The following is a 20,267-nucleotide window of genomic DNA, read 5'->3' on the forward strand; positions in this document are numbered from 1 at the left end:
CTCGCGTAGGCAGAAAGGTCAGGCCGTACATCGGCTAAATAATATTAAGGAGAGTGGACTATGAAGTCGCTCCCAGATCCTATGGGCTAAGGTGCCGAGCTGATAAAGACCTCGGCACAACCTAAGACCTAGTCGCCCCTTCAACATGGGCAAAGTCAAGAATAAGGAGACTGGACTACGAGTCGCTCCCTAGGCCTAAGAGTTATGGTTGCGAGCTGACAAAAGAATTCGGCACCACACAAGACCCAATCGCTTCGGCATGGGCAACCTAAGCCCTAGTCGCTTCAACAAGGGTAACCTAAACCCCAATCGCCTCTCTAGCATGGGCAAAATAAAAAAGTAGTTCGCGTTCACTAGTGTGCAAACATGTCGGATACATTCCCTATAGTGTTTGCGCCCCTCGACTTACATTGTCCTCAGATTATTCATAACTATGCCCAGCCCACCAATTCGGCACCTCGGGTGAATCCAGACTTAGAAAATTTTTTGAAGAAATAGAAAGAGAAAAAAAAACGACGAAAAGAAAATTAATTTGGCACAAGAAAGAAAAACAAAAGAAAGACTAGTCCACTTTGAGCATCATGACGGACGTAAACTTGGCTAATCTCTTCACGGTCGGCCTCCACCTTGGTTCCTAGCTCCGTATCGAACTCGGCAATTACTCTTTTGAGAACCAGCTTGAGAAACACTGCGTCGAAGTCTACCTAGGTGGAGCGACCTGATAAAACAACCACACAGAACCCATTCTTGAGGATGACATGATGAGCTTCGCTCATGAGGTACTTAGTTGGACAGTAGAATCCCTTAATGGCCGCATCCCTAATAAGTTAGATGCCCTTAGAGTACTTGTTCCACCTCTCATCGAGTAGATGAATTCATTCTTGTACCCCAATAATCAAGACGACAAGGTCATACGTAAGGCTACAAACATTTGGACTCTTTCAACTTGAGAAGCAAATTGGACTGACACTTACGACTACGAGCTTATTGAATTAGTCATTTCGAGCCAAAAGGAACGATCCACTCCCTTCGCCGAGCTACTTTCAGCTTGGGAGTGGGGGGCAATTAATGAGGGTGGATTTGGCCCTCCAATGACATTGTGACACATGGCATCTCAAAATAGGTAGATGACACTTAGACACCACCCAAGTGATGATTTGGAGTCCCAGATTGCAGCTCGTCTTTACCCTGACCTAACGACCTGCCTTTACCGTAGACCTGGTGATCTACCTTTACCACCGACCTGGCAACCTACCTTCACCGTCGACCTGGTGACCTGCCTTTACGCCGACCTAGCAACCTTGACGACAACTTAGGTCGGCTTGTAGCACCTCGTCACTAGCCGAAGTGACATCAATGCGAGGAGCGACCTCCCTCGAGGACTTGCCGACCTGACTGGGGACTAGGCGATGCCGGCGAGATGTACTTGCCGACAAATTTGGCAAGCATATCCCGACGCTCCCAGGTTTCTCGAAAATTGGCCCACGTACCGAATGTTGCGGAGGGTGGTCATCGACCACCTGGAAGTAGTTCAAACAACAGGGTGCTACCAAAAAACCTTTCATCACAAAACCAAGGCTCGATGTCTTCAACCCCTCTGATTCAAAATGCGACTCATTATCTTAAGCTTGGAAGTGACAACTACCTCCTATGGTGAGCACAATTTCTCCCTATACCACACCATCATTATCTCATGGATCTTGTTGAAAGAAAAAAAAAGGCACCACCGAAAATGATACCTAACCCAATAGGCGACAACAGGCTTTTTGAACGGAATGGTAGTATCGAAAGGTCAGGAAGATGAATAGTATTTTTCTCGTCTAATTATTACAAGGGTAATATGGGGAATAAAAAGCATTGTAACGGTCTTTTTAAACGAAAGGCTAATGGAAGGGAGTCTTTGTCTCACGGTCATAATACAGGGGGGGTCTTTATAATTTACCCTTATTTTTATTAATAATACATAATATTTTGATCATTTTTAATCCAATTTACTTATACTATTTAATATCCAATTATAATCCTAATTTGATTTGAATCTTCTCGTTATTCCATGGATATGATCCAATTCGAATTTAAATGTATACAAATCAAATTCAGATATGCCTATGTCTGATTTGACCGGATCTGTTTTCAATCCTAGATGAAGATGCAAGTAAGGCTGTCAATGGTTTGGATCGTTTGGGTCTGGGTCAAGGCATTGATTATTAATTTGAACAATTGCGTCTGACCCAATTAGGAACCTTTGTATATTTAACAAAAGAATCAGTTGAGACCGGAATCAGTTCGGAACAAGCAAGAATAAGAACCGACCCAATTATTAATTGGGACAAAATCTTAGAACCGGAACCAATGCAAAGGGTTCGATTTGGTTTGATTTGATTCGATCAGTCAGGTAAACCAACCAATTAATAGACCTATTTGCAATTGTAAAAAGCCCAAGAAAACCCAGTAATGGGTGGAAAAGGCGATCTTTGAGATTTTCTGCTTCTAGTTTTGCCTGATGACGATGATAGATTTTGACTCATGTCGTAACTCGTGACAGCTTTTATCATCGTTAATCAAATAAACAAATTCAAACAAAGCTCAAACAAAAGCACCAAAATCAATTCTTGACTTTTGTTTCAGGGATCCAGAAAACCACTCACGGCATGGTTTTCATAGAAAATAGAATACATTCTCTAGACAGAAAAGTCGGAACTTGCCAATTTAGATTTTAGAAACTCATGGTCCTGAATTTAGCGACACAAGCATATTGTGTAGTTGTCGTCATCATCATCATCATCATCTAAACTGTCTTAATTATGTAGGGCTGGTTATATTATATTAATACTGTTATGTCATTTCATTCTATTCAGTTTCATCCATTGTTAAACTATGGACTCTCAAATCCCTTCTAACTATTTTAGAAAATTTTAGCAATTCTTTTAACATGGCATACATACAATTTTAACACAATTCTGATAACGAGAGCTTCTATACTTTAAACCTTGTATGATACCAGAGACCTGTATAGGGTGCTGAATTGTGTCAGATAATTAACCATGGGGCTAATTGTTTTCATTAAATCAACAGCATTTCCTGATTTACAAAGCCTGAGGCATGACGGTTGCTCAAGACATCATAGTTTTCAAGGGAACAAGTAATGACAATATACACGTATGCCATGAGATTTTTCTATAAGGCTGGTGGTCGTTCGCCTAACTATTAGCCCCATGAGTAGTGTTATCACCACCATTGCAAGGTGCTTGCACCATCAAAGAGAGCATTGTCGAGAGATAAAGTGAAAGAAATTGATTTACCAAATTTTCATACAACATTTTGTTTGAACTTCAAGATGGATCTTGTGTCTTTGTCCAAAGATAATGAGGAGAAATCCTGCTCAAAGAAAACATTGAACGTATTATGAATAAATATATATACCCTTTTAGAGCTATAACAATGATGAAACTAGAAATATGTTGTAATACATTAGAAGAAAGTAGTACTTGAATATGAGAACATGCAGCAGGTTAGTTTTTCTATTTGCATTCTTTTTAGATGGTTAGCCCTTACTGGGGCTGTTTCCCTTCATCCCATAGTTCGGTATGGGGAACTTTCAAGAATCAGAGAACAGTGCCAAATCAGCCGAATGAAATGTTAGCTTGTAGGCCCAAGATGGTGGTAGTAAAAGGTTGAAGATGGAGTCAAATACCCTTTGCAGTTTTTTGAGGGGTTTGGAAAGAGTAACAGGTGAATCTTTGGAGACAAATACTAGAGATGGAAAGTGGTGGCAGATGCTCTATTTTGGTAGAATTGATTCTTTGCTGTAAGTCAGATGTTCAGGTTTAGAGTATAAAACAGACTCTATAAACTCAATAGACCTAAACCTGGCCCACACCCTACCATGAATTAATGTTCAATTGGAGTCACCACTACATAAAAGGAATGCTAATACCATCCAAACCAGGAGGCCCATCTGAAAGCTATTTCAATCTTTGGTAGGGCAAGACTAAGCTATTGCAATCTTTACTGAACCAAAAATATGAATAAATGCCTCCACCTCCTGCAACCTACAAAGAACTCTGACATGTGCCAAGGTGGCACTCAATATCACCATATAACTTCAAAGGGAAAAATCATGATCCCCTATCAAGCAGAAATTGAAGTATTTAGCCATGAAAATCCCATGAGCTAATGTTTAATTGGAGTTATCACTAGATAAAAGGAATGCTAATGCTATCCACACCAGGAGGCCCATCTAAAAGCTATTGCAATCTCAGTAGGGCAAGACTAAGCCATAGAGCACCATTACTGAACAAAGAATATGAATAAATGCCTCCACTTCCTGCAACCTACAAAGAACTCTGACATGTGCCAACTTGGATCTCTCATGGTGGCACTCGATATCATGAAATGCTCACTCTGACGTTTCTTTACTCCTATATCACAAAACACTGCTCCTTTTGTGATATCAAGTGCCACCATGAGAGATACCAACCAACATTTTATCTCAAACAGAAAGGGAGCCATGCATCTACTGATCTACATTATCTTGGATCTCAAACAGAGGGAACCAGTGCCAACACTTTGCATAATGGTTAGCCAATATTTTTCCTAAAAAATGCATGGAAAAACCATCGACTGAAGTGCTTTTTCCTATTAAGGATTAAGGAAAGTTTATATGAAATATGAAAGAATATGAAAAATACGTAAGCATCAGAAAGCAAAACCAAGGGGGGCCAGAGAAGTTAACCACCTTGAAACTACAATAATAGATGTAAAAACAGGAAATACACACTTTATTATTACACTTCTTTTCATTAGTAAAACTAACTTCTTCTTTTTTATCAATAACAGAATAATTTCATTAATAACAAATGAGTACAATAGTGCACTACAGAGAGAGATACTCTCTTAACTCTCTCTGAGAAGACAGCTGAATCCACAATTACAACACAGCCCAAAAAAGTTGATCCCTTCCCACCCCTTGCTTTTCCAAGGTATCAGCAAAAACAAACTGGCACTTCTTTTTACCCACTGAAGCTTCACTTCTAACTTTGTGTTACCCACTTGAATTTCCTTATTTCATTCATGTAGTTCCACCAACCAACCAAGTCCTTTTGCAACCAGCTCACTACTAACTTGGAATCTCCTTCAATGATCAATCTTGATGTTCAACTCCTTTGATTTTTGGACTCCTTCCATCACTGCCATGATTTCAACCCTCAGGTGAATCACCCATACCTATTGGGCCCAATTAAAGAGATATAACTCTTCCCTCTTCATTCTGGAAAACACTTCCTATGCCTGAAGGACCCAGGTTCCCTTCATTACTACTGTCAAAATTCAGCATGATAAACCCGGAAGTGGGAGGGAACCAGGTCAGCCTAATGACAGCTTTATATAGAGAGGAATCAGCTACCTCCTTACATTTTCTAAACAGGTCATCAGTACAAATGCCTTCAAAAGTGCTCAAATGTTTTACCCATTGTACCACTCTGAAAGTAATGTTTTCAATGATTGCTTCTCTCGTCCTCTCCTTATCTTAAAAAATTATTTGTTTCTTTCCTCCCAAATTGTCCAGCAAACACCTGCTCTTGTACACCACCACAAGATTCTCCCCCTTCTCTTTCTCCAATTGACAAATGTAGGATCAAACAAGCCTTGTACATTTGGTGGGGGATGGGGGATCCACTTGCCAAACAAAGAGAAAACCATACCGAAATAGAATAAACAAAAGGACAGGAGATTAACAAGTGGTAGAAAGTCTCACCATTGGCCTTACAAAAGATACATCAATTAGGAGAAAGGGACCAAGTTTGTCTTTCTCTAAAGGAGATCAGAAGTATTGATCGTCTCTAGGAAAGCTTCCCAACAAAAAGCACCAACACCTAGGAGGAATAGGCTTGTTCCAGACCTCCTTAACAAGAAAAGGCATCATAGAGCTGTCTGGGGGTTGGGTCAAGGCCGAGGACTAGGAGGCAGAGGAAAAAGAACCAGAGGATGCAAGACATCAAAACCAACTATCTGACTATGAGGGATTCAAGAACACCCCTTCCAAATTCCAAGCAAAGCCAAAAGTAGAGAGCTAGAAGGCAGCAAGAAGGAAAACACAGGCTCACCATTAAGGTCAGACAAATTGTGAAGAGAGAGAAATTGTTCCCTCATTGGTGAGCCACCCATTCATACATGTTCCCAAAATTTAACTGGGTTTCCAGAACACAAGTTATATCTAGGCCAACAGGAGGGGCGAGTGAAAACATTGCCTTGGGTGAAACTGTTGTTGAGTCCAGAACAACAGTCTGGAACTCATCCTTCCTCCCCATTAGAGAATCAATGGGGAAGTTCACCTGTCACGAATCAACCTTCTGACCACTTTCACTCATCTGCTGCTTTGTTCTAAATTGATTTTCCTTGTCCGACCTCTGATGATTCTCCAATCTCCTCCACCTCCTTACAGACAAACTGCCTAGATAGTGTATTTGGTTCAGGTTCCCTTTCATTCAGGCTTTGATTTCCCAATCCAGCATCCTCCTGCACTTCAGCCATGTCACGATTTCTGTTGTCTATCACTAGAGTCAAAGAAGGGACGGTTTCTGTTGAGATTTTTTCCTCGCAAATAGTTGAGTAAGATAAAAAATCTCCTAAACTGTATCAGCATAGACCATCTTCTTAACACTGTCATCAAATAACTCTATCTCTGACTCTGCTTCTTCATCATCAAATGAGCTACATTCAACCCAACCCACATCTCCTACCTCATTGTCCTCCTCTCGGGATCTGTTATACCTTGGATTAGGTCACTCGTCTGTGGATCTGCTTGAAGCCCTATCTGTTGCATCCACTGTTCTCTGAATCCATTGCATCTTCATCCTTGATGCCACATTTGATCCAACACTACCCGTAGCTGTTGGAGAAGATGATAGACCAAATTTGTTGTCTCCAATCGCTATAAGATGGTCTCGATTCATGTTAGTGTCACATGAGCCAAACCGCTCCAACACTAATGTCCCCTAGGCTTCATCAACCGGCTAGTCCACCCGCCTTCCGGTCAGTTTGGAAACGGTTCCAAACCCAACACTTTTAATTTTCTTTGGGCCCCAAGTGGGATCCGATGTGGCCCTCTTTTTCTAGCTGCATTACACAGATATGTCAAGGACACAACATGAACAAGGTGACAAATAGAGTTTACTCAAAAAATTGAGGTGTCTGCCTAGGAATAAGTACCCATTTGAAGTGTCCATTTAACATATTATGCCAACATAATTATATATGTTAATTGGCTCCTAATTGTCAAGGGGACCCTCCATACCCAAGTAGCTCACCTAGGATCATGTATGTTTATTAGGTAACCTGATCTTGGTCTATTCTTGCCTCTCCTGTTTCTTGTTAAGAGATTTCATCTCTTCCTATACACATTGATTATTTTCTTTCTCCCACAAGAGGCTTGTCTATGGTCTTGTTTAACCCTCTCTGGTGGTCTAGACAATTTCACTTCCACTTTCTATTTCTAATAACAATATCTCTTTGATCTTGTTATCAATCAAGTGATAATAACAACAATATAACATGCTTACCTTTGAGATCCTACTGATGGACCAATAAAATGGATTAAAATGGACTCTGCTATTATTCCAGAGTTCCCTCATCATTGATGGACCCTGTTGACAGATGCTGTTGTACACAGGTTTAGTACCGCAGAGGTATTTCTGTAATTTTTTCCATACTTTATGTTGTACGACCAGTATAGTATAAATAACAACTGCTTCACTCGCCTGAAGTATTCTTTCGAGGCATTCAGTCCTCTCGCCTATCCTCTCTTCTCTTCTCTCTTCCTCTCTTCCTCCTCTCTTCTCTTGCTCAACATGGTATCAGAGCAAGTTCGTCTAGGCCTGAAAACAAATTAGTTGAGGTCATTCTCCAATGCCGAGTAGGTTGCCTCTTCATCTCCTAGAAGTTGTATCCCTGATGCTCAACTTCAAGAAGGAAGAAGGTGCCAGCCTGACTGTTCAACTTCCTAGCGCAGAAAAGAGTTCTGGTACAGAGTGTTTTCATATTCCAGCCTAGATGTTGTTTTCCTTGATTGCGTTCAAGAAGGTACTGTCCATCTGTTGTTCGGGTGCCCTGGTATTCAACTGAAGCTGTTTTTTGTTGTTTTTCTTCTTGCACCCTTTGATGGACTAAAGTTTTTTTTCCTTGACTGTTCTTGCTGTTCAGCTACATTGTTGATCTCAGTGACTGTTTGGCTACCCTGAAGTTGGTGTCAGCCGATTAGGTGTGTGGTGAACTATCACCTTGTGTCTTTCTTTCTACTAAGGAGTTGTATGAAAACTGTAAAACCGTAGGTCATACAAACCTAGTTATGTACTGCATTGCAGTGTTTGGTTTGTTCTTTGGATTCCTACAAAAAATTGTAGGTCATACAGACTAGTCCAAGTGCTGCAGCAATAGTGTTTGTTCTTGGCTCTCTGTGAAACCGTAGGTCAGAAGTACCTAGTTGTATGCTGAAATAGCAAGTGCTTCTTCTTTTGTGGACTGAAGGACATAAGATCCCTTTTCTGTAGCAGCTCTGTGAGGCAGTGTGCCTTGGGTGTTGTGTGTTCTTAAACCTGAAATCATGAATAGTGAAGATTCAGCCACATCTGGAATCTCCACAATGCTGAATGGAATGAGTAGGGGAGGTGACCTATCCTTCCCTATGGTTGTCGTTCCTCTTGATGGATTAAATTACCTAGAATGGTCAAGAGGGATCAAGTTATGCATCATTGCAAGGGGGAAAATAGGCTATATTAATGAAAGAATCAAAAAGCCACCCTCTGGGAATGCTAAATATGATAGATGGGATCAGGAGAACAGTATGGTAATGTCTTGGCTCTTGGTCTCCATGCAACCACAAATAAGAAAGAACTTTATGTAGGCTGAAACTGCAAATAAGATCTGGGAACAAGCAAAATCCACATATTCAGAATTACGACACTATGCCAAGATCTATCAACTGCAGGCAGCATCATCTACTTGTCAACAGGGGGAGAGAAGTTTATCAATATATTACTCGGACTTGACCTCTGTCTGGAAGGAATTGGACCATTACCAGAATGTTGATTGGAAGTGTGATGAGGATGCCAAACTGTACAAGAAGCTTGTCTCACAGCAAAGAGTGTTTGCCTTCTTGCATGGTCTAGTACAAATTCTCAGTTCTAAGGATCTTCCATCAATTCAGGAAGTCTATGCTCTTGTTCAATCTGAAGAGAGTAGAAGGAACTTGATGAACAGCACTGGTGGGGATGCAATTGTGTTGGCAGCAAAAGGGGGTGTCTCTACTAGTGTGGGATCTTCCTCCAGGAGAGGGAATTTCCAGAAAAAAACAAAAGATAAGGAAAAATTGTGGTGCACTAATTGTCAGAAACCCCAACACACCAAAGATACCTATTGGGATCTCTATGGGAAACCAAAATGGTCCGGGCAGCAAGGTACAAAGAAACACCACATGGCCAACATGGTTACTCAGGAGAATTAGCCCCCCATTCCTACTGTGACTCAAACACATCTCTCTGGATCTGACCCAAGGGAAGATATTGTAAACTCCTTCAGTGACCATCTAGAGCTCTATGGTAAAGCAATTCGTTAGACGGATGCTCCTCCCACAACCTCATTTGCATCAACGTCAGGTAACCCTGCCACTGCTTTCCATGTTGCTTCTCACAACACTGACTCTCCATGGATCATTGATTCTGGAGCGTCAAAACACATGACTGGTATGTCCTCTTACTTTCAAACCTACCACCCTCTTTCTGGAAGAGACAAGGTGAGACTAGCTGATGAATCATACACTTCCATAACTGGTCAAGGAACTCTCTCTCTTCCTCTTGGTCTTACACTTCCTGATGTTCTTCATGTTCCAAAATTTCCCATGAATTTGTTCTCGGTTAGTAGTGTTACTAATTCCTTAAATTGTTCTATGACCTTTTTTCCCTTCTTATTGTGTGATTCAGGATCTGGCCTCGGGGAGGACGATTGGTAGGGAGCATATGGTTGATGGACTCTACATGTTGGAGAATACAATTGGTAGGGGACGTATGAGTCAGTTCAGAAAGAATAAAGTGTATTTATGGCATTGTCGTCTTGGCCATTTGTCTTTTGCGTCCTTGAAAGTTGTATTCCCAAAACTGTGTAAGTCAATGTCTGTTTCTGATTTCTCTTGTCAAACATGTCAGTTAAGCAAGCATTGTAGACTCATTTTCCTCAAAAAAATAGTAAATCTGAGTATCCTTTTCACATTGTTCATTCTGACGTATGGGTTATCTTCTAAGAGTGGTTATAAGTACTTCATTACCTTCATTGATGATTATTCTAGATATACTTGGGTATATCCAATGCGAACCCGGGAGGAAGTACCAAAAATTATCCAAGACTTTCAACGGATGGTCTTCACCCAATTTCAGACTGAGATACAAATTTTCCAGTCAGACAATGCAAAAGAGTTTTTTCATAGTGATCTCATGGAGTTCTTTGCTTCACATGGCTCACTTCATCGTAGCTCTTGTGCCCGCACACCACAACAAAATGGTGTGGCTGAACGGAAGAACCGACACCTCCCTGAAATGGCTCGGGGTTTACTACTTCATATGAATGTCCCCAAACGTTTTTGGTTTGAGGCTATCCTTTGTTCTACATACCTCATTAACCGAATGCCCTCTTGTTGGTTAGAGTACAAAGCCCCACATCAGTTTCTCTTCCCTAAGGCCCCTCTTCTTTCTATCCCTCCTCGTGTATTTGGTTATCGGTGCTTTGTCCAAAATCTGTCTCCCACCCGTAGGAAATTGGATTCTCGTGCTATCCCGTGCATATTTCTTAGTTACTCTTTCACTCAAAAGGGGTATTGTTGCTTTGATCTTGTTTCTCGAAAATTCTATGTCTCCATGGATGTTACTTTCTTTGAAAATGAGCCTTTTTCATGTTTCTCCTCAGGGGGAGTGTAGGCATGAGGAGAAACTAGTTCAATTTCCTTCTCTCCCTGATCCTTCGCCATTGGTTCAGCCTCCTTCTCTTCCCAATCTTCCACCTTTCCGTGTCTTTTCTCGTCGTCGCAAAGGCCAACCAAATTCAAGAGCTGTGGAGAATCCAGAAGTTGTACCTCAAGTGCTATCAATCTCCTCGAGGGAAAATCATACCACTCAGGTAACTTGACTCCCAATGATGTTCCTGACTCCTCTATTGCGAATGATCTTGACCTTCCTATTGCCCATAGAAAAGGTGTTAGGTTGTGCACTACTAAACATCCCATTTCCAACTTTGTTTCCTATGAAAACATTTCACCCTCATTTCGTGCCTTCCTTACCTTCATTGACAGTGTCCCTATTCCCAAGAATGTGGCAGAAGCTCTTTCAATACCAGAATGGACGAATGCCACGAAGGAAGGAAACTTGTTGATCTTCCTAAGGGAAATGATCCAGTTGGATGTAAATGGGTGTTCACGGTCAAGCATGAGGTTGATGGAACCGTGGAGAGGTATAAAGCTCGTTTGGTGGCAAAGGGGTTTACTCAAGTATATGGACTTGATTATGTAGAAACTTTTGCCCCTGTTGCCAAGATGAACTCTATTAGAGTTCTTTTCTCTCTTATTGCTAATCTGAATTGGGATTTATATCAGCTTGACATCAAGAATGCTTTCTTAAATGGTAACCTTGAAGAGTTAGTTTATATGGTTCAACCCCCTAGTTTTCTGGCTCAAGGCAATGAACAGAAAGTGTGCAAGTTAAAGAAGTCTTTATATGGGCTGAAACAATCACCAAGAGTTTGGTTCAGTAGATTCCATGTTGCGGTTCAGCAAAAGGGATACAAGCAATGTCAATCAGATCACACACTGTTTGTGAAAAGGGGAAAAGGTAAAATGGCTACCTTAATAGTATATGTGGATGGCATAATTGTTACTGGTGATTGGAATGATGAAATTAAAAGGTTGAAGGGTTTTCTTGCCACTCAATTTGAAGTGAAGGATCTAGGACCTGCCAAATGCTTCATTGGAATTGAAGTTGCTCGATCAAAAAAAAGCATATTTATCTCACAAAGGAAATATGTCCTAGATTAGCTTCAGGACACTGGAAAGATGGGGGTTAAGCCAACTGACTCTCCCATTGACCCCAACCATAAATTAAGTGACAACTAAGGTGAACCTCTTAAAAATGTGAAACAATTTCATATGCTTGTAAGGAGATTGTTATATCTCTCTATGACCTGTCCAGACATCGCATATGTTGTTGGTGTCATCAGTCAGTTCATGCATGCACCTAGGTCTACTCATCTTGAAGCAGCAGAGAGGATACTACGATATCTTAAGAAGTTTCCTGGTGCTGGCTTGTTATTTTAAAAGCACGGGCATTTAAGGGTTGAAGTTTATACAGATGCGGATTGGGCTAGATCTCAAAGTGACAGAAAGTCTACTAGGGGTTACTGCACCTTTGTAGCTGGGAACCTTGTTACTTTGAGGAATAAAAAGCAAACTGTGGTGGTTAAATCCAATGCTAGAGCTGAATACCATGCAATGGCCCACGAAGTAGCTGAAGGTATGTGGATAAAGAATTTGTTGAGTGAGTTGGGTTTCCCAGTGGATAAACCCATAACTCTATTATGTGATAACAAAACAGCTATAAGTATTGCTGCTAACCCGGTATTACATGACAGAACAAAGCACATCGAAGTTGACAAGCATTTTGTCGGAGAGAAAGTCATCACAGGCGAAGTATGTACTCCCTATGTCAGCTCTGAAAACCAACCGGCAGACATCTTCACAAAAGGGCTAAACTATTCCAGATATCATGATCTCTATGACAAGTTGAGCATGATTGATATCTATGCCCCAACTTGAGGGGGAGTGTTGATAGATGTTGTTATACACAAGTTTAGTACCGTAGGGGTATTTCTATAATTTTTTCCATACTTTATGTTGTACAACCAGTATAGTATAAATAACAACTGCTTCACTCGCCTGAAGTATTCTTTTGAGGCATTCAGTATAGTATAAATAACAACTCTTCTCTCTTCCTCTCTTCCTCCTCTCTTCTCTTGCTCAACAGACCCAATTAACATGCTGAAAGGCACATTTTCGACATTGTAACTAATGCTGGAAATGTTAAGGAAAGGAAAAAAACATCAAGAATGTTTTCTTACTCAAGATCTGTCTCTGTCAAAGGTCCCAATACTGTTGCCTTCTAGGAAAAAGACATGACTGGAAATCCAGACGCCTGAGGTAATACCAGATAATACTGCATGCAAGAAATGTTGTAGTTACAAACTAAGTTGGTTTTGATTTGTATGTAGAATAAATATAAACACTTTTATAGGTAAAATAAGCATATATTAACCAAAAAAAACAAACAGGTGTCAACTACCTCTTTATTTTTCCTTCCTTGGACGCTTTTTCTTTGGCCTACAAATTAGTTAACAAAAAGTGAGTAGCATATTACATATGCAACAAGGTACAGCCAAGCATCTTACATGCAGATGCAGTTCAATTATAGCAGATAACTTCGGCATGAATCTATCAACTTGTTTAGTTTATATTTGGAGTTTATACCAGTAAAAGGTTACAGATGCCTAGCTAGCCAAACAGGTTTAAACTGGATTGCAGAAATACACCCTTGAATCAGGGGCCCAAGAGTTATGTACCCAGGGTGAGTTTCACTCTATTATGAAGTTGGGGAAAATTTTTCTGGAGTTCACATCTATGGTTTGGCTACCTTAGCAGGACCAAGGGCAACATCCGACATTCAGCTGTGGTCATGTAATGATGTTATGAAACCATGAAAGGCTGTTCTGTTGAATAAGTAATTACCGTTGCTCATTGAATTTCTTGCATATTAAATCCTTGAGCTCCTGTATCTGAGATTCAAGGCCTTTCAGTGATTGTATTTGAGCCTCAATGTTTTTCAGCCTTTCCAATACCTGCAAATTAATATTAATTAGGTTCTATGGACCAAATACCCATAAAATAATGCAAAAGAACAAAAGGCTATTAACCCATGTTGGTCTGGGCTATTCAGGGTCATGGGCAGGCTGGACTGGATATAGAGCTAACCTCCAGCATATTAACATGAAGTGGCCGCTCATGCTCATAGTAACATTCTCACACTTGTCAGCCCAAGATTTTACCACCACATGAAGCAATGACCGATAAAATAATGCACAAGAATGTAACAAAGAATATTAAACCAAGATTAGTTAATTACATCATCAATTGCCCCATACTCAGGTGTAGGATGTCTCCTAACTCCAACATCAGCAGTGCCTGTGGGTATGATGTCCTCTTGACTGGTCTGGCCTGGGCCCTGAATTCCCATGTCCATCTCCACCACAACCTAAATAGCCACAGAAAAGGCTTGTAAAACTAATAGTACCAGTAGGAAGAAATATCAAATCAGCAAAATTTAACTTTCACCAGCTATCATATCATATGAATTATTTTGGTTGAAAACCAAATAAGCCTAGAAAGACTATCCCCCCTATAGCAAAATAAAAAATAAAAAATAAAAAAGACATGCCAATTGAATATAAATAAAACTGCAACTGGAGTAAAAAAATCTCAGCAGCCTTATCTGATATCAGTTACATCTCAGCTTACTGATGTTGTTGATGGATGCAGCTTATGCATCTATATGTAAGCTGCTGATAGGATTTATGATGTTACAATTCTTTACAGCAACCCTTCATAGGGGTAGTGGTTCTAGATGTAGTATTAGTAGTAGCATATACTAATAGCAGAGACAGCAGCTACCAGTCTTAGTATACCTCTGCAAAATCATATCCACCAATCTCTCGATACTTTCTCTCTCTCTCTGAAATCTCCATCTCACCCCATGCCAACAAGCGGGGAACATTTAAGTTGGGGACAAATGTGCTTGGACCACCAATGGTGGTGTGCTCATAGAAGAAGAACTGCAAGAAAGCAAGAATGTTAGATACAGTTTGTAATTAGCCATATGGCTAATGACATTGTATTACCTTAAGAAACAAGAGACAGCCACCCACTGCCCGCTGCTTCCCTTGATGAAATCGAGAAGTCTCTCGGAGTAGCCGATCAAGGACAAATTGTGCCCAATTGTATTTAGGGATGTCATCTGTCTTTCTCAATGAATGAAGGAACTTGGGGCTGGCTTCTCCCTTCGCAGTAGGGCATAAGATTGTGCCCAATGCAAAGAGGACAAATGACCTCTTAAACTCATCTCCTGCTTCCTGAGTTTCCAACTGTTTCTCCAATAGGCCAAGGGAAATCCCAGTACTAATTGAACTGTTTCCTCCATCATCAGGAACTGCTGAATAGTAACGACGCATCTCTGCAATTGCACCATCAGGCCCAGAAGTGACAACTTTATGCCCAGATGATGGTAATCCCATGACAAGTTCTACATCACGCACTGTTATGTAGATGCGCTTACCATCAATGTGGAGACAACAACGGGCAGGATCAAACCTCTCGAGAAGCCACTGACAAAGTCCACGACGTAATGTCTCACACCTAATGCCAAGCAGGCTGCCAAAGCCCACATTCTCAACTGCCACCTTTTGCTCAACAGTGAGCTTCTTAAGAACACTCAAGAAACGACCAGGGGAACATCTTGTTTGCAGTATCTGAAATAGATCAGTTTCATTAGCATAAAATAAAGCATAGCAGAACACAGAAGTACAAGAACAAAGATTTCAGCTTTTATTATTTTACCTCTCTCTTTGACTTAGGGGGTGAGGGAGGTCGGGGGGTTTTGCTTTTGTATTGTTCCCAAGCATCCTTAGCCTGGTTATTGTATGATGATTTCTCCTCTAGAGACATCGCTTTCCATGCCTCTGCAGCTGCCATGGTGGCCTACAACATACAATTGAATTTTGAATTAAAAGAATAAAAAAAAATCTAACGCTAATGAATTTAGTGTAGAAAAGTGATATACATACACTTCTAAGGCCATGGATCTCAGGGTGATCGACCTTGTAAGACTTTATAAAGTCCCGACTGCAATATTGAAGGAAATTTGTCAATGGTACCAGTGTCACCATGGCAATATGACACGTATAGCCTCAAAAAAAATGTACCAATTGGACATTCAGAACTTCTAATTACCTAAACAATACCCAAGAATTCAAAGGACGTGGAGGCAATTGAGATGATGTAGAATCAGATGGGGATAAGGATGCTTTCTTCCCAAAAGAATTGCAGGTTGGGCTGCATTGGCATCAAATAACTGGCTTAAGAATTAAAAGAAAAACTAGAATAATAGAAATGCTTTAGATACTTTAGATAACCAATCAACCTTGTTTCGGGTGGCTGGTCTGGTGCTACAATGCCCACAACTAACTCCATAGATGTTCCTTCAGATGGGGATAAGGATGATGCTTTCTTCTCATGAACATTGCTGGTAGGGCTGTGTCAGCATCAAAGAACTGGTTTAACTTCAAATAACTGGGACAACATTACCATTTAAGCATCCAACCAACCTTGTGTCAGGTGGCTGATCTGGTGACACAGCTAGCTCCAGAGATGTGCCTTCTAATGGGAATGTGGATAATTTCTTCTCATGAGCATTAGGAATGGTACTGTCTTAGCATTGAAGAACTGGTTTAAGCTTTGAATAACTGCAATAATAATGACATTTTAAATAGCTAACCAACCTTTCGTCAGGTGGCTGATCTGGTAACACAGCTAGATCCCTAGATACTTGCCTCCTAGATTCTTGCTTCTTGCCATTGCTAGCCATTCTATTTGTTACATCAGCCTGCACAGCAAACATATAAACAGCTGAATGACATATATTAAGGGCACAGCATACATAACAGTGTCAATGTGTCATTGGTATGATTGTAAAACTAAATTCAGGTCAGTAAGTGCTCGAAAGAATGTCGCTAGGTTGAGATAGAATATTCTATACCCCAAATCATCATTTGCCCTTGCACCCCATGTTTGACATAATTCGACATGGGTATTAGTATGAAATACATGTCGGATACACCAAATCCACATCCATCATTTCACCACCAGCTTTGAAGGATTGGGTGTGTATCCACTTAATTGGGCACACAACCAACATAAACTATTAACTAATGTTGTTAAGACAAAATATTACAATCAGCGGTGAAGCATGAAACTTACCTGCTCAACCAAAAATGCCCCCTTCAACCTCATACAATGTAGTTTTCTTTCTGACAGTAAATTACAGAAGATAGAAGAAGCGATATAAAAGAAATCTACAGGTGAAGTGGCCAGGAAAAATAGAGCAAAAGAATCACAAAAAAGAAACAGACACCTTGTCAACCCAGAATCCCATACAATGATCATGTTATACAAAAACATCACCCTTCAGACACCTTGTCATCCCCAAAATGAATCCAGCTATGAACTTACAACACCCCAGGGAGGATACAGCCACCAAAGAGCAACCCAGCAAAAGTCACATCAGCAAAGGTGTAATGATCATACTGACATGGCAGTTGTTTTGGTTTTAGAAAAAATAAAAAATAAAAATAAAAAACTATTCACATTGTTGAACACCCCCAAAATAACTCAGCAACAAGGTTCAAAGTATCAACCGATACACCCCGATATGGCGCAAGGGGTGTATTGGTACTTTAAACCTTGTGCCCATCTATTTTCTTATTTTTTTTTTTCAAAAATAGGTCAGGGGATGGGTTTTAGGCCCCTCTACCCCCCTGAAATAGGTCAAATCCCCAAAACCCCCCAGTTTAGCGTATCAGTGGGTCACTCACCGATACAATAATGTATCGGACGATACATGACAAAATTTTGAACTTTGCTCAGCAGCTAACAATATAATACTCCATCAAGCTCCTAGGTCAAAAGCAGACAAAAACCCAAGAATTCTGTGTTTTCAGAGTGAAAAGTGCAACTAAAATGCAAAGTGTTTCTAGAGCCTGAAGCACAATGCAAGCAAAGTTCATGCCTGAGGGAGATGAGGAACCACTTTTGGAATAAAAAAATAGTATTAGTTCAATTGATTTTGAGGGAATCTCTCCTTTTTAAAAAAAAAAAAAAAGTACTAGGTCAATTAGTTAAAGCACTGTTTCATTAACACAAAGGTTACAGCCTTGTACATTTAAGTCCTATATAGGCTAAAACTGTTTAAACTCTAATTGTTGTAGGTACACTTACAGCACAGTAAATTACATAAACATCAAAATCAAGGTTAACTCATTAAAAAAAAATAGCAACAAGCCAAATGAGGTGAACCCCAGAAAATGAGCCTCATCTGTGAACCTAAGAACACCCGAGGTGCACTGTTTTAAAACACTAAGAGAAACTCCTCATTTCGATCTACTTCCATCTCTCACTCATTTGGCCACACCCTTCTCAAACTTCCTCCGTCCTCTTCTTCCAGTAAGACATGTTTCCACCAATTACAATTATGAAATATGAAGACAAAGAGCCTCCTTGGATACATAAATTCAGATGCCAAATCAATTGCATAATTTAAGAGTGGCGAATGCTCATCTTCTAATGCAAACTCTTCATCCCTCACAAAGAGAATGGTCATGGATTCTTCCCAGATTATTGTATTTGTTATTAATACTTCCTTATTTTAGATGTCTATAACAGAATGCATCAAAAATGTTAAATATGGTTGGCATGCATGATTTAAAACAAGACATGTATTGTCCTATCTATGATATATCTAAATGGTTATAGCGATGGATGAACAAATTTTATCCGATTTCTCATATCCCGAAAGTTTGGGATCAAATAGATTCAACTCCTATATGCATACCCATATTCGATACCCACACCTGAACCCATGTAAAATTTTATGGAATTGGATATGTAAAGGTAAATGAGGATCATGCAGCTCTGCGTTGCACATTTTAATGCTCCGGTTGCAGCTTCAGCTGTTTTTGGTTCAGTTCACCCTAGGGCAAGTTGTAGACTTAAAGACTTCGTCAGACATAGCTACAACTTAAGCTACTCTTAACTTGACCAAATCAACCTTTTTTTTTTTGTTTCTTTTTCTTTTTTTTTTTTAGCGAAATGAAAGCCCGAACAGTTCTCTGTCGGGTGCCGAAAGAAGCAATTTTACGCTGTAGAAAGTGGAACATTATGCAGCTTTATGTTGCACACTCTCCTTCCCGAGATTGCACTTAAGAAGCTCCATGTTGCTCCTCGCATTGCAATATTGACACCAAATTGAGCATGCCTAAGCAGGATTTTTTGAACCCCCCCCCCCCTCCTTTCCTCCACAATTACAAAAAAACAAACAAAAAGGATAAAAAATGAGAGAGAGAGAGAGAGAGAGAGAGAGAGAGAGAGATTGGGCGGGATCCAGTGACAAGGACTGTTTTGTGGGTGTTAATAGCATCTGTCAAATTGCCAGCAGGCCCCTAGAAAACTCATTTCTTACCGCCGTGAAATGAAATACGGGACCGATAGAAGGAAACCCTTCTAGAAAATAAAAGTAAATTAATTAATTAAAAAAAAAAAACTGTACAAGGAATTGGATGGCTTTGCAAGAGTGCTATTAGAACAAGCACGATCACCATCAACCACCATTTCTGAATCATTTACTTTTCAGTGAAAATAAAGCTTAACTGGAATAAAATGGTTGAGAGAAAGTTGTAGTTCCTGAAATTTAACAAGAAAAAGTAAAAGGAGAAACACCCACCTGAAGTCCAAGGCGAAATGCTCATGCTCTCGCTCTCAGCTTAGTCTTCTAGTTCTTCTTCTTCGTCTTCACTCCCCCTTCCTCCTCCTCTATATGCCTTGTTCCTTTTCTTCTGCTTGGTTTGCTAGTGGGTTAGGTGAATTTTCATTTCCAGAGATTTGAAATTTCTGATGGGCCGGCAAACGAGTAGATTTTTCATTTACATCCTCTGAGAACGAGTAGGAAAGCTTGTCAGGCCAAAGTGGATGCTTCTGTGCTTTCTATACTGCAACTGTCTTTTCGCTTGGACGATACCAGTGCCACGGTCCCGTTTGGCCACGCGACTGTGAAAAAATCCAAAAGCGACAATATTTCTTTGTCCTTAATATAGGCCTGGGGAAGGGGGGAACACGAGATCCCGGATGTATCTAGCCACCCTCAAACATGCCACGTGTCCCGTCCCTTTGTTCAATGATCAAGCTGGGCATCAGGTTGAGCCGAGTTTGGGGCTGAAGTAAGCCAGGTCATCTAACCCCAACTCATATTTTGGGCCTTAGGCCAAGGTTGGGCCAACCCAAATTTAAACCAAATGAGTGTAATAGTACCAAGTTAATGGTTAGGCCGCGTTTGTTTTTTGGGAAGTGGGAGCGAGTTAGC

General features: G+C 40.4%; 1 protein-coding gene across 9 annotated transcripts; it reads right to left on the minus strand.

Moving 5' to 3' along the window:
- Window positions 1-3,025: 3,025 nt before the first annotated feature.
- Window positions 3,026-19,968, minus strand: LOC148864678 (protein MAINTENANCE OF MERISTEMS-like). Of its 9 annotated transcripts, none has more exons than XM_088978736.1 (15): window positions 19,632-19,968; window positions 16,636-16,739; window positions 16,462-16,560; window positions 16,278-16,388; window positions 16,088-16,189; window positions 15,922-15,979; window positions 15,695-15,835; window positions 15,414-15,606; window positions 14,980-15,311; window positions 14,767-14,913; window positions 14,208-14,336; window positions 13,814-13,923; window positions 13,371-13,408; window positions 13,150-13,244; window positions 3,026-3,378 (listed from the first exon to the last, which is right to left on the minus strand). In XM_088978736.1, exons 2-13 carry the CDS (start codon window positions 16,719-16,721, stop codon window positions 13,375-13,377), a joined length of 1,542 nt encoding a protein of 513 aa, XP_088834862.1. In that variant the 5' UTR covers window positions 16,722-16,739; window positions 19,632-19,968; the 3' UTR covers window positions 3,026-3,378; window positions 13,150-13,244; window positions 13,371-13,374. The 9 variants fall into 9 exon arrangements, with proteins under 9 accessions (XP_088834862.1, XP_088834859.1, XP_088834863.1 ...); XM_088978733.1 differs by lacking the exon at window positions 19,632-19,968 and adding an exon at window positions 18,744-18,902; XM_088978737.1 differs by having other exon boundaries at window positions 14,980-15,606; window positions 16,462-16,535.
- Between the last annotated feature and the right edge of the window lie 299 nt (window positions 19,969-20,267).

Source organism: Nelumbo lutea, chromosome 3 (assembly GCF_056320005.1).
Source record: "Nelumbo lutea isolate HS-2025 chromosome 3, American lotus-T2T, whole genome shotgun sequence".
Lineage (NCBI taxonomy): Eukaryota > Viridiplantae > Streptophyta > Magnoliopsida > Proteales > Nelumbonaceae > Nelumbo > Nelumbo lutea.